Source organism: Vulpes vulpes, chromosome 16, assembly GCF_048418805.1.
Source record: "Vulpes vulpes isolate BD-2025 chromosome 16, VulVul3, whole genome shotgun sequence".
Lineage (NCBI taxonomy): Eukaryota > Metazoa > Chordata > Mammalia > Carnivora > Canidae > Vulpes > Vulpes vulpes.
The window spans coordinates 47,117,744-47,132,858 of record NC_132795.1 but is presented as its reverse complement, the minus strand read 5'-3'; the positions used below and the strand labels follow the sequence as shown (position 1 = coordinate 47,132,858).

General features: G+C 42.9%; 1 protein-coding gene across 50 annotated transcripts in view; it reads left to right on the top strand.

Moving 5' to 3' along the window:
- Positions 1-15,115, top strand: part of PPP6R2 (protein phosphatase 6 regulatory subunit 2) — an 82,662-nt gene that overhangs the window by 47,203 nt on the left and 20,344 nt on the right. For 46 of the 50 annotated variants that reach the window (XM_072742289.1, XM_072742285.1, XM_072742282.1 and 43 more), the window contains one exon: positions 9,188-9,374. In XM_072742289.1, coding sequence (XP_072598390.1) covers positions 9,188-9,374 — 187 coding nt within the window. Of the gene's footprint in view, positions 1-9,164; positions 9,375-15,115 lie in introns of all 50 variants that reach the window. The other 4 variants (XM_072742296.1, XM_072742294.1, XM_072742291.1 and 1 more) reach the window with 1 other exon arrangement.

The following is a 15,115-nucleotide window of genomic DNA, read 5'->3' as shown; positions in this document are numbered from 1 at the left end:
GTTTTCTCTAGAGTCTCTCAAACCCAGGTCTCTGTAGACCGTCCACAGTGACCATCTTGGTGTAGGCCTGTGTTAGGGCCTGTGCCGGTGGCTGCCAGGAGCAGGAGGGTCATAGTGGCTAAACTTGACCCAGGGCTTACTGTGTGCTGGGCCCTGCTCTGTTTTATGCACAGCCTTGTAGGGAGGCTGGGCACTTGCACCTCCATGTTCAGATGAGAAAGCCCAGACACAGAGAGGTTAAGGAATGTGCCTGAAGCTGCATAGCTTGTCCTGTGTAGGACCAGGTGTGCTCTAGGGGAGTCAGCCCTACTGGGGCAATCCCAGCACCTTCCTGTCTGCTCTGGCCCTGGTCACCCTCACTTACATTCCCAAATGGACCTGGATGCAGCACCAGGCATTGCTGTTGTTACTGTTTTTAAGACTTACTTATTTATCTTAGAGAGCAAGAGGGAGCAGGGGGAGGGGAAGAGGGAGCGGAAGAGGGAGAGAATCTCCAGCAGACTCCCTGCTGAGTGCAGAGCCCAATGCAGGACTTGATCCTGTGACCCCAAGATCATGACCTAGGTTGAAACCAAGAGTCGGATGCTTGGCTGACAGAGCCACCCTGGCACTCCGGCACCAGGTATTGTTAATGGCCTTGCTGATGTGGGCTCTGTCCTGGTTGCAGCAGGTTGTTGGGTAGATGTGCGAGTCCCAGGGGCAATGGCAGTGACCCTGTGTCTATCAGATGGTAAGGCAGGGAACAGAGTAATGTCATGGGGTTACATGTGATGGGATGAAGATGATTTTGTATCTGACCATTTTTATCAAATGAATAGTACATCATTTATGTATATTGGTATTTCTTTTTTTTTTCTTTTTTATTAGTTTCAGAGGTAGAGGTCAGTGACTCATCAGTTTTATATAATATGCTCCTTACGTCATGTGCCCTCCTTAATGTCCATCACCCAGTTACCCTGTCCCTTCACCCCCTCCCATCCAGCAGCACTCAGTTTGTTTCCTTTGATTAAGAGTTTCTTATGGGGACTCCTGGGTGGCTCAGTTAAGCGTCTGCCCTTGGCTCAAAGGGTCGTGATCTCAGGGTTATGGGATTGAGCCACTCATGGGAGTCTCTGCTCAGCAGAGAGTCTGCTTCTTCCCTTCCCTCTGCGTGCCGCTCCCTGTGCTTGTGCTCACTCTCTCTGTGTCAAATAAATAAAATTTAAAAAAAGTTTCTGTGGTTTGCTTTCCTCTCTGATTTTGTCTTATTTTTTCCTCTCTTCCCCTATGATCCTGTTTCATTTCGTAAATACCACATACAAGTGAGATCACATGATAATTATCTTTCTTGGATTGACCTATTTTGCTCAGTGTAATATCCTATAGTTCCATCCATGTCATTGCAAGTGGTAAGATTTCATTTTTCTTGATGGCTGAGTAGTCACTGTATATATACACCACATCTTCTTTATCCATTCATCTGTCAGTGGACATCTGGGTTCTTTCCACACAGTTTGACTCTTGTGGACATTACTGCTATGAACATTGGGGTGCAGGTGTCCCTTTCAGTCAGTCAAAGATACATTTGTATCCATGGGGTAAACACCCAGTAGTGCAATTGCTGGGTAGTAGGGTAAGTCTCTTTGAACCTTTTGAAGACCCTCCACACTGTTTTCCAGAGTGGTCGCACCAGCTTGCATTCCCACCAATAGTACAAGAGGACTCCCCTTTCTCTGCATCCTCATCAACATCTGTCATTTCCTGACTTGTTAATTTTAGCCATTCTCCTGGTGTGAGGTGGTATCTCATTGTGGTTTTGATTTGTATTTCTCTGATGCCAAGTGATATGGAGCATTTTTTCATGTGTCTCTTGGGCATATGTTTATCTTCTTTGGAGAAATGTCTGTTCGTGTCTTCTGCCCATGTCTTTTTTTTTTTTTTTTTTTCCATGTCTTGATTGTATTGTTCTTTAGGTGTTGAGTTTGATAAATTCTTTATGGGTTTTGGATACTAGCCCTTTATCTGATATGTCAATTTGCAAATATCTCCCAATCCTTAGGTTGTCTTTTAGTTTTGTTGACTCTTTGCTTTGCTGTGCAAAAGCTTTTTAATCTTGAAGAAGTCCCGGTAGTTCATTTTTGCCTTTGTTTCCCTTGCCTTTGGAGTAAAAAGTTGCAGTGGCCGAGGCCACAGAGGGTGCTGCTTGTATTCTCTAGGATTTTGATGGATTCCTGTCTCACATTTAGGTCTTTCATCCATGTTGAGTCTATTTTTGTGTATGGTGTGAGGAAATGGTCCAGTTTCATTCTTCTGCACGTGGCTGTCCAATTTTCCCCACACCATTCATTGAAGACACTGCCCTTTTTTGATTGGATATTCTTTCCTGCTTTGTCAAAGATTAGTTGATCTTTGGAGTTGAGGAGTCCATTTCTGGACCTTCTATGGAGATGAGGGTCCATTTCTGGGTTCTCTGTTCTGTTCCATGGATCTGTGTGTCTGTTTTTGTGCCAGTACTGTGCTATCTTGATGATTACAGCTTTGTAATAGAGCTTAAAACTCAGAATTGTGATGCCACCAGTTCTCGTTTTCTTTTTCAACATTCCTTTAGCTACTCAGGGTCTTCTCTGGTTCTATATAATTTTAGGATTATTTTTCCCAGCTCTGTGAAAAACATCAGTGGTATTTTGGTAGGGGTTGTATTGAATGTATTGATTGCTCTGGGTAGCATAGACATTTTAATACTGTTCTTCCAGTGCATGAGTATGGAACATTTTTCCATTTCATTGTGTCTTCCTCAGTTTCTTTCATGAGTGTCCTATGATTTTCTGAGTATAGATCTTTTGCCTCTCTGGTTAGGTTTTTTCCTAGGTATCTTACAGTTTTGGGTGCAGTTGTAAAGGATACTGGCTCCTTAATTTCTCTCTCTTCTGTCTCATTGTTAGTGTATAGAAATGCAGCTGATTTCTGTGCATTGATTTTATATCCTGTCATTTTGCTTAATTCCTATACAAGTTCTAGCAATGTTGGAATGAATTCTTTGGGTTTTTCTCATAGTTTGTGATGTCATCTGTGAAGAGTGAGAGTTTGATTCTTCTTTGCGATTCAGATGCCTTTTATTTCTTTTTGTTGTTTGATTGCTGAGACTAAGACTTATGGTACAGTGTTGAGCAGCAGTGAGAGTGGACATCCCAGTTGTGTTCCTGACCTTAGGGGAAAAGCCCACACTTGCTATAGGCTTTTCATATATGGCTTTTATGATGTTGAGGTATGTTTCCTCTAGCCCTACTCTGTGAGGAGTTTTAATCAAGAAAGGATGCTATAAATGCTTTTTTTTTTTTTTTTTTGCATCTCTTGAGAGGATCACATGGTTCTTGTCCTTTCTTTTATTAATGTAATGTAATTGATTTGTTAATATTGAACCACCCTTGCAGCCCAGGAATAAATCTCACTTGGTCATGGTGAATAATCCCTTTAACGTACTGTTGGATCGTATTGGCTAGTATTTTGGTGAGAATTTTGGCATCCCTGTTTATCAGGGATATTGGTCTGTAATTCTTTTGTCTGGTTTGAGGATCAAGGTAATACTGGCCTCATAGAAAGAATTTGGAAGTTTTCCCTTCATTTCTATTTCTTGAAACAGCTTCAGAAGAATAGGTATTAATTCTTCTTTAAATGTTCAGTAGAATTCCCCTGGGAAGCCATCTGGCCTTGGACTCTGTTGGGAGATTTTTGATTACAGCTTCAGTTTCCTTGCTGGTTATGGGTCTGTTCAGGTTTTCTATGCCTTCCTGTTTAAGTCTTGGTAGTTTATACATCTCTAGGAATGCATCCATTTGTTCCAGATTGCCTGGTTTGTTGGCATATAGTTGCTCATAATATGTTCTTAAAATTGTATTTCTTTGGTGCTGGTTGTGATTCCTCCTCTTTTTTTTTTTTAATATAAATTTATTTTTGATTGGTGTTCAATTTGCCAACATATAGAATAACACCCAGTGCTCATCCCGTCAAATGCCCACCTCAGTGCTAATCACCCAGTCACCCCCACCCCCCCGCCCACCTCCCCTTCCACCACCCCTAGCTCATTTCCCATAGTTAGGAGTCTTTCATGTTCTGTCTCCCTTTCTGGTATTTCCCACTGATTTCTCCTCTTTCATTCCTGACTTTATTTATTTGGGTCCTTTATCTTTTCTTTTCAGTAAGTCTGGCCAGGGGTTTGTCAATCTTACTAATTTTTTCAAAGAACCAGCTGATAGTTTCATTGATCTGTCCTCCTGTTCTTTTGGTTTCTTTTCATCAATTTCTTCTCTAATCTTTATTAATTTTATTCTCCTCTGGATTTAGGCTTTTTTTGCTGTTCTTGTTTCTTGAGAAAGCCTTCTGTTACCTACTTCCCTCCTAGGATTACCTTTGCTGCATCCCAAAGATTTTGGAAAGTTGTGTTTTCTTTTCTTTTTCTTTTTTTTTTTTAAGATTTTTATTTATTCATGAGAGACACACACAGAGAGAAAGGCAGAGACACAAGCAGAGGGAGAAGCAGGCTCCATGTAGGGAGCCCGATGTGGGACTTGATCCCAGGTCTCCAGGATCACGCCCTGGGCTGAAGGCAGTGCTAAACCGCTGAGCCACCTGGGCTCCCTGAAAAGTTGTGTTTTCATTTTCATTTGTTTCCATGAATTTTTAAAATCATTCTTTAATTTCCTGGTTCACCCATTCATTCTTTAGTAGGATGCTCTTTAGCCTCCATGTATTTGAGTTCTTTCCAAATTTCCTCTTGTGATTGAGTTCCAGTTTCAAAGCATTATGGTCCAGAAATAGGCAGGGAATGATCACAGTCTTTTGGTATTGATTGAGACCTGATTTGTGACCCGGTGTGTGATCTATTCTGGAGAATATTCCATGTGCACTTGAGAAGAATGCCTATTCTGCTGCTTTAGGATGGAATGTTCTGAATATAACTGTGAGGTCCAACTGGTCCAGTATGTCGTTCAAAGCCTTTGTTTCCTCACTGATCTTCTGCTTAGATGATCTGTCCATTGCAGTGAGTGGGGTATTAAAGTCTCCTAGTGTTATTGTATTATTATCAATGTGTTTCTTTAATTTTGTTATTAATTGGCTGATAAAATTGGCTGCTCTCATGTTAGGAGCATAACTATTTACAATTGTTAGATCCTCTTGTTGGGTAGATTGTTTAATTATGTTGTAACGTCCTTCCTCATCACTTCCTACAGTCTTTAGTTTGAAATCTAATTTGTCTAATACAAGGTTGCCACCCCAGCTCTCTTTTGATGTCCATTAACATGAGAAATAGTTTTTCACCCCCTGATTTTCAATCTGGAGGTGTCTTGGGGTCTAAAACGAATCTCTTGCAGACAGTATATCCATGGGTCTTGTTTTTTATCCAATCTGATATGCTGTGTCTTTTGATTGGAACATTTAGGCCATTTACATTTGGAGTAACTATTGAAAGATACAAATTTAGTGCCATTTTATTACCTACAAAGTTACTGTGTTTGTAGATTGTCTCTGTTCCTTTCTGGTCTATGTTACTTTTGGGCTCTCTTCATTCAAAGGATCCCTTGTAATATTTCTTGTAGAGCTGGTTTGGTGATCACAACTTCTTTTAGTTTCTGTTTGTCCTGGAACCTTCTTATCTCTCCTGTTTTGACGTCCTAGCTGGATAAAGTATTCTTGGCTCCATATTTTTCTAATTTAGCACTGTGACTATATCATGCCAGTCCTCTCTGGCCTGCCATGTCTCTGTGGAGAGGTCTGCTGCCAATCTAATGTTTCTACCCTTGTAGATTCTGGACCTCTTGTCTTGAGCTGCTTTCAGGATTTTCTCTTTGTCCCCGAGATTTGCAGGTGTTACTATTATAGTCAGGGTGTTGACCTATTTTTATAGATTTTGAGGTGGGTTTTCTGTGCCTCCTGGACTTGGATGCCTGTTTCCTTTCCCAGGTTAGAGAAGTCCTCAGCTGTAATTTCCTCCAGAATACCTTCTCCCCACCCCTTTCCTCTTCTGGGATCCCAATTATTCTAATATTGTTTTGCTTTACGATATCACTTATCTCTCGAATTCTCCCCTTGTGATCCAGTAGTTATCTCTCTTTTCCCAAGCTTGTTTATTCTCCATTATTTTGTCTTCCATATCATGGATTCTCTCTTCTGCCTCATTTATCCTAGCAGTTGGATCCTGCATTTTTTATTGCATCTCGTTAATAACCTTTTTTACTTTAACTTGATTAGATCTTAACTCTTTAATTCTCCAGAAAGGGATTCTCTAGTGTCTTCTATACTTCTTTCAATCCCAGCTAGTATATTTATAATCATTATTCTGAATTCCAGTTCCGATATCTTACTTATATCTGTACTGATTCGTTCCCTGACAGTCAGTACTGCCTCTTGTTATATTTTTTGAGGTGAATTTTTCCATCTTGTCATTCTATCCAGAGAAGAGTAGATGAACAAGAGAACAAAATACTAAAAAGGGAACAAGCACCCCAGAGAAGTATACACTAAAAAAATCAGAAGAGTCCTGAAACTGAAAAATAAAATAAATAATATGATCAGACAGGTGTACAGACCAGGGCCATACACTGGATCCTGTGTGTACTTTAGTTTTTTTGTTAGAAAACTAGATTTCAGGATGCCTGGGTGGCTCAGTCAGTTGGGTGTCCACCTTTGACTTAGGTCATGATCTCAGGGTCCTGGGATTGAGCCCACATCAGGCTCCCTGCTCAGCAGAGCATCTGCTTATCTTTCTCCCTTTGCCTCTCCCCCTGCTTGTACTCTCTCTTGCTCTCTTTCTCTCACAAATAAGTAAAATTAAAAAAAAAAAAAACAAAGAAAAAACTGGATCCCAAATTTGTAAAGAAAGAACAGCTTACATATGTACAAAAATAAAATTAAATATCATGAAAGGATAGCATGTAACTGTAAAAATAAAAATTAAAAGAGAAAAAAAAAAGAAAAAGAAGGGATATGAACAGATAGTTGATCAGAACAGAACAATACGCTGTATCCTGAGTGTATTTTGTTCATTTTGTTAGAACAAACTACATCCCAAAATTGTAAAGAAAGAAAAAGATATATACACAAAAATGAAATACATTAAATGGATGGAGTGTAACTGTAAAGATGAAAATTTAAAAAGATTTTAACACACACACCCCCCCCCCCCAAGAAAAGAAGAGTAACAAAATACCATATGCACTAGATTATGGGTGTATTTTGGTCTACTTGTTAGAAGAAACTGCATCCAAAAATTGTAAAGAAGGAACAACATATATACACAAAAATAAAATTAAATACAATGTATGTAACTGTAAAAATGAAAATTAAAAAATATTTTTAAAAGAGTTGATAAAATAAATTGGATACAAAAGGAAAGACAAAAACATTAAAATTGTAAGATTAAAGAACAGTGGGGTAAAACCTGTGAATTGTGTACACTATTCCCCTAGCTCTGGAGGTTTGAAGCTCTCGGTGACCTGTAACCTTGGGCTTGGCTGGGTGTTCTTGCTGGTGTTCTGGGGGACGGGCTGTGGCGTGTATTCTGAAGTGTCGGGAGGGGGGGCAGGATGGCACCACCCTTGCCAGGGGGCCAGGCTAAGTCAGCTCGGGGTTGCTCTACGGGGCTTCTGTTTCCTGAAGGCTTTCCACGCAGCTCTAGAGGATGAGAGTGAAAGGGGATGGCCTCCAACCTCCAGCCCCAGAGCCGGCAGGCCAAGGCTCCGCTCCTGACCGCGCCGTCGGGGAACATCGGTCTCCCTGGTGGTCCCTGTCCGCGCTCTGCTCACCCAGCCTGGGCCCGAGCATCTCAGTGTCGGGCACGTGGCCCCGTTTTGAGTCTCCAAACCCTTCAGACTGTTGTGGTGTGAACCCAGGCCACTCCTCGGAGGGAGGTGACGGGTCTTGCCGTTGTCCTGCTGCCCCCTGGGCCCCTGCTCGGAGAGAGTCGCCTGTGGTGCCACCCGTGCTTGGTGCTTCCTGGCCGCCCCCAGCCCGGAGCCCGCCCAGGCGCGCCGATCGCAGCCAGCTTCCTGGTCCACTGCCCGGACTCGGCTGCCCTCGCGCCCCGGCCTCCTGTGGCTGTGGTGGTCCTGACACCACGCTGTCTCCCGCCCAGGGTTTCACCCCCTTGGCCGACTGAGCACCTTTCAGGCAGGGACATCCCTCCCTGGAGCAGACTTGGAAAAGTTCAGATTTTGTGCTCCACTGCTCTGGGCCTTCTGGTGCCACGATCGGAGGCTCCCCACCCCCCCCAGTTCCTCTTCCCGTAATCGTCTGGGATTGTCTTCTCCACATCCCCCACCTTGCAGAAACCCATTGCTTTTCTTTTTTTTTTTTTTTTTTTAATTTTATTTATTTATGATAGTCACAGAGAGAGAGAGGCAGAGACATAGGCAGAGGGAGAAGCAGGCTCCATGCACCGGGAGCCCGATGTGGGATTCGATCCCAGGTCTCCAGGATCGCGCCCTAGGCCAAAGGCAGGCGCCAAACCGCTGCACCACCCAGGGATCCCGCCATTGCTTTTCTATTTGTAAAGTTGTAGCAATTCTTTTCTTAAATCTCCAGGTGAGTTTGCAGGTGTTCAGAATGATTTGATATCTATCTAGCTGAATTCCTAGGACTAGACGAAACTAAGATCTCTTACTCCTCTGTCATCTTGCTCCTTTGTTCTTATATTGGTATTTCTTAATAATAATTAGTCTGTGTAACACCTCATAACTGGTATTGTATTATACGTAATCTGCTGATGTGGCATTTCTTTAGCCTAGAGACAAGCTTGGGTCTGTGCTTGTTGGTGTACAGTGACAGGAAGGGCATGGAGAAGGGAGGGTGCACGTAATGGACTTGGTGTCACTAACCGTATGGTCACAGGAGGGAAAATACCTGTGGTGTGTGGACAGAGATTTGAGAGAAGCCAAAAGACTGAGGAGGGTTATTTAGAGAATGCAATAGAGTCAGAAAATGTGTACGAGGAGGGTACAAGGAGCAAGAAAAATTTATGTTAAAAACATGGAGCTGGTAGTAGTCAAAAATGGTAGTGGGTCAAGGATATTCATGTTTTCACTCTGTTCAAGGTCTGTGAGTGTTTTGGTCTGACCTGTGGACCTGCTTCTTGGGAGGCTGGTCATCTGAGCAGCTTCCTGAGAGCTGAAGAAGTCTAATTTCACCTCCAGTTGCTTGCCTTGTGCCCTCTTAGGTATCCAAACACAGCCTGCGAGCTGCTGACATGTGATGTGCCGCAGATCAACGACAGACTGGGAGGGGATGAGACTTTGCTGAACCTTCTTTACGATTTCTTGGACCATGAGCCGCCTCTCAATCCTCTGCTTGCCAGTTTTTTCAGCAAGACCATTGGCAATCTCATTGCAAGAAAAACTGAACAGGTAAATACTCTGTCAGGCCGGTGTGGTTTGGGGTGGCTGGCCTGGTGATGCTCGTACAGCTTGCTGTCAGCAATCACTGTGCAACCCATACCATTAGGGCCAGGGGGACGGGGTTTCTGACTGTTCCATGGGACTCAGCGTAGGCTACTGACATGTGAGTTGGAAAGTGACTTCCTGAAGGTATATCTGCTGGCTGCTTAGGAATAAGCAGTTCTTCCTGCCATCCCTGAGGGCTGTACAGGACTCCAAACCAGGCTCGCTTGACTTGTCCCAACCAGTCACAGGCATGAGGACCAGGGATAGGGCTGCATCATGGCAGGTTCTTAGGATGTCCACCTTCTAAGGTCTGACTCTCTGATGGGGTGGCAGGTATGTATGTGTCTTGGACACTTATTGTTTCAAAGAAAGTAAAAGAAAATTTGTAGCATTAAGCTTCTGTAAAAATAGTGAAATCGCTTCATTAGCTGGAGCATGGTCTTCTTGGAGGTCATTCCTGCTCCTGCCTGTACTCATGCTTCAGCGCCACCCATACTGGTATGGAGACACAGAAAAAGGGCATGTAGTGTAGTGCTGCCCCAGGCCTGCCACCGGCCCAGCAGCTAGTCTTGGTTACTTTCACCTTTTATCCCTTCCCACCATCCTCAGTGGATTATTTCAAAACAAATACATGTCATGTGATTTTTTTTTCTAAAAATTACAGTGTAAATATCTCTAAAATATCAGGACTTTTAAAAGTTCTTTTATTTATTTTATTTTTTTAGGGATCCCTGGGTGGCGCAGCGGTTTGGCACCTGCCTTTGGCCCAGGGCGCGATCCTGGAGACCCGGGATCGAATCCCACGTCGGGCTCCCGGTGCATGGAGCCTGCTTCTCCCTCTGCCTGTGTCTCTGCCTCTCTCTCTCTCTCTCTGTGTGACTATCATAAATAAATTTTAAAAAAAATTAAAAAATAAAAATAAAAAATAAAAGATTTTGTTTATTCATGGGAGACACAGAGACAGAGAAAGGCAGAGACACAGGCAGAGGGAGAAGCAGGCTCCATGCAGGGAGCCCGATGTGGAACTCGATCTTGGGTCTCCAGGACCAGGCCCTGGGCTGCAGGCAGTGCTAAACTTAGCGCTGAGCCACCTGGGCTGCCCTAAAAATTCTTTTAATTGTAACCCTAGGAGGGAATAAGACTTTGCTGAGCAAATTGGATTATTACACCCCAAAAATATTAACCATAATTGTTCAGTATCAAATACCCAGTAAGGGAACAGACCAGTATTTTATGTATACGTTTGGAGTTCTGAGAAAAGTACAATGTGCAGGGCCCAGATCATTGTTCACTTGAGGAAATTGTTGGCATGTTGTAAATGTTCAATGGAACATACCTTTTATAGGATCCTAAATCTTAGTTTTGCAAGGGACCTCAGAGGACTCACTCATCTCAAACATTTTTCTGCACCAATCAGAGTGTAAGTGAAGAATAGGGGTGATGCAGGTGGTGAGAGAGGATAGTAGTGGTGGCTGTGGTTCTAGGACACTACAGTGAGTCCTCTCACACTAGTGACGGGTATAGGGGGGTGAGCTCGGTGGTCACTGTGGCTGTGGGGTAGTGGTAGAAGTTCCAGAAACCCTTGATTCTGGGCCTTGCCATCCAGCTCATAATTGCCTGTAGCCTGACCATATTTCTGTGCTTCTTCATTTGTTTGCTGTATTTTATTGCTTCTCATAATATTTCTTTTTCTTTTTCCCAGTGCATCAAAATAATATGAAATGTACTCTTTAAAAATATTTCTTCTATTGACAAACACATAACATACTTATATGAATTTCAAACAAGACAGAAATACATGAACAGTCTCCTGTAATTCTCCAGATGTAACCACTGTTGATTACTTAGGGCATGTTCCACCTCAGGTCTTTTCCTGTAAGACCTATTAATATATACTTATTATTTATTTTCAAGTAATGGCATCATACTCAGAATACTGCAAATTGTTTTTTTCACTTAGAAATAGATTAGGGGGCGCCTGGAGATGGCTCAGTGGGTTAAGAGTCTGCCTTTGGCTCAGGTCATGATCCTGGAGTCCAGAGAGAGAGCTCCGCATCAGGCTCCCTGCTCAGCAGGGAGTCTGCTTCTCCCTCTTCCTCCGCCCCTCCTCCAGCTTGTGCTTTCTTGATCTCACTATTGCTCACGCTCGCTCTCTCTCTCTCTTTCTCTCAAATAAATAAAATCTTAAAAAAGAAGAAGAAAGAAATAGATTTGGTATGTCTTTTCCTATGTAACCTCCTACATTCTTTCTAGCATATGCTAGATTATTTTGAAGCAAATCCCAGAAATTGTATCATTTCATATGTAGATACTCCTCTATGTGTTTCTACAGGATGAGGACTCCACAAGCATAATCACAGTTCCCTTTATTACTGTAGTCCAAAGTGTGGCTGGAGCACAGTTTAACTGTTCATCTTTTGAAGGACTTGTGAGGTGTTTGCACTTTTGTCTGTTACAAATCGAGCTGCTACGAACATTTGTGTGTAGTAGTCCTGTCTTATCCACAGTTTCAGTAACCCAGTCAGCCCTGGTCCAGAAGCAGGTGATCCTTCTCCTGCCACAATGTCAGAAGGTCAGAGAAAGCCTAACACCACATCACAGGCCTAGGTCATTCACCTTCCTTCATCTCATCACATAAGCATTTTATCATAAGCATTACAGGATGAAGGGTGAATACAGCACAATAAGATGTTTTGAGAGAGAGAGAAAGCGCACGAGCCTACATTCACATCACTTTTATTACAGTATAATTGTCCTATTTTATTATTGTTAATCTTATTATGCCTGATTTATAAATTAATCTCTATCATAGGTATGCATCTACAGGAAGAAATGTAGTACATAGAGGCTCCAGTACTGTTCGTGGTTTCAGGCATCCATCGGGAGTCTTGGAATGTATCCTCCATGGATAAGGAGGGATAATTAATTGTACAGCTTTGTGTGTGTGAATTGTTATATTTGAAGTGAATATCTGGTAAACACATAGTTGAGTAGTGTGTTTTTGTCTCCTCTGTTGATCCGTCTTTAATTGGTTTACTTAGGTCATTTACATTTAATGTAATTATTGATATGTCAGGTCTGCCGTTTTATTATACTTTTCTATTTATTCTTGTTTTGCATTTCTCTGTTCTTTTTCCTGCCTCCTGTTACTTGACCATTAAAAGAATTCCATTTTGATTTATCTAGAGTGTTTTTTCATGTATCTTTGTATAAGTTTTTAGTGGTTGCTATAATTGTCGCATTATACTAGGTGTTACATCATAACTAAGACCCGTATGTGGTCAGCCTGAATGGATACGGTGAGAGTGGTTGAGCCAGTTTACAATCCTGCCAGCAGAGTATTCCCAACCCTTAATATTATCACTGTTCTTATCCTAGCTGTTCTGGTGCATGTATATAATACAGTACTGTGGTCCTGATCTGCAGTCTCCCTGGTGACTAATGAGGAGGAGTATCTTTTCATGTGTTAATTGGCCATTTGGATATTTTCTTTTGTGAAGTCTCTTGCCCATTTTCTATTAGGCTGCCTCTTTTTGATTTACAGGAATTTTCTCTGTATTTCATCAGTACAAGTCTTTTATGGTTGGGGGGTAGTTTGTTGTTCTTAAAGAAACCTTTGCCTGCCATAGTCATGAAAGTATTATCTGTATTCCTTGGTACATTCCTTGCTCTTGCAGAGTGATGTTCCATAGGGTAGATGGACCAGCTGTTCCACTAGTCATGTTTTCAAGTACGTCTAGGCTGATTCCAGGTTTTGGTGATTATCAGTAAAACTGCTATTCTAATAATTTATGTTTCTGTTCTTTTGTTTCATCTGTGTGCAGGATCATATCATCTGTGATTAATGACAATTTTATTTTGTCTTTTATAATTCTTACACCTTTTGGGGATGCCTGGGTGGCTCAGCGGTTGAGCGTCTGCCTTCAGTTCAGGGCATGATCCTGGAGTCCTGGGATTGAGTCCCACATTGGGCTCCCTGGGTGGAGCCTGCTTCTCCCTCTGCCTGTGTCTCTGCCTCTCTCTCTTCTGTGTATCTCATGAATAAATAAAATCTTAAAAAAAATAATTCTTATGACTTTTATCTCTTTTTCTTGCCTGATTGCATTGGCTAGAACCTTTAGTACAATGTTTTTTTTCCCAAGATTTTATTTATTCATGAGAGACAACAGAGAGAGGATCAGACCCCTAATTTATATAAATTCAGAAAAATGAAAAATTTTCTTGAAGAACACATTCATCTAAACTGACAAGAAGAGAGAGAAAATCTGAATAGTTCTAGAGCATCAAAAGAAACGAAATCCCCATCACAACATCCTTATACAGAAACCTCTAGGCTCCGAGCACGACGTGGCTCAGTTGGTTAAGTGTCTGAGTCTTGATCTCAGCTCAGGTCTTGACCTCAGGGTTGTGAGTTCAGACCTGCGTTAGAGTGCATGGAACCCACTTAAAAAAGGAAAAAGAAAACTCTAGGCTCTAATGACCTTTCCACTGAATTCTACCAAACATTTTTTTAAGATTTTATTTATTGGGATGCCTGGGTGGCTCCATGGTTGAGCGGCTGCCTTTGGCTCAGGGCATCATCCCAGGGTCCCAGGATCGAGTTCCACTTCTCCCTCAGCCTATGTCTCTGTCTCTCTGTGTCTCTCATGAATAAAAGTCTTTAAATAAATAATTTATATAAATTGGCACAAAAAAATTTTTTTATATAAATTGGGTACCTGGGTGGCTCAGTCAGTGAAGCATCTGCCTTTGGCTCAGGTCATGATCTCAGGGTCCTGGGAGTGAGCCCCAAGTCAGGCTCCCTTCTCAGCTAGGAGTCTGCTTCTGCCTCTGCCCCTCCCCCGTTCACTCCTATGTGCTCTAATAAATAAATACAATCTTTTAAAAGATAACATAAATGAATGTTCATAAAATTATTTCTGCTAACGTCGTCCTGGTGATATCTGTGGGTTCTTTTGTGATGCACCGTATTTTCCTGAGGTTATTGGCATCTTCTTTCTAGGGGTGTGGTCATTCTCTTCACAGAGCCTCCTCCCCCCTTCCATCTTTTTCTTCTTTCCCTCTTCCTCCTCCTCTTCCTCCTGTCCAGCACAAGTGTGGCTGGAGCCCCCCCAGCAAAGTGGGCCTTCTCCGTGTCCCCCTGCCACCAGTAGAGGCCTGCGTCCAGCTCCATGCAGAGGCCCACACATTGCAGGCATTTCTTTGTGGCAGAGCTGAGCTGAGCTTTCAGGTGTGCTGCTGAAAAGGACCTGTTCAGGCTTGTCCACCTCCATCTCTGCTCTGACCTGCAGCCTGCCTTCATGCCCAGCTGTCCACATCTGGTCGGTGCTGGTCTCCATCAGCCGTGCATCGCTGCCTCTTCCTTTGTAAAACTTCAGTCCTCTTTCTTTTCCACTGGCCCGTGGCCTGTCAGTGACTGGCTGTCCCGTGTGCTCTGTGCTGTTGGGTTTGTGTCCCAGGTCTGGGGGCTGTTAGTGATGACCGGCATCCCTTGGCTCGGGGTTGTTGACATCAGTCATTTGTGTTGGAAGCACTTGAAGCGGTACTGGGTGAGCGGTCCTGACCGGCTGCACACATAGCCGCCTGTGTCACCTCACTCAGCATGCTGGTGACCTGTTAACAGAAAGGCTCCTACCGCACAGCAAGCCTGTGTCACCCCAGGGTCCTCATGGGGCCCCCACCACTGCCTCGTAGGCCTTCCCTGT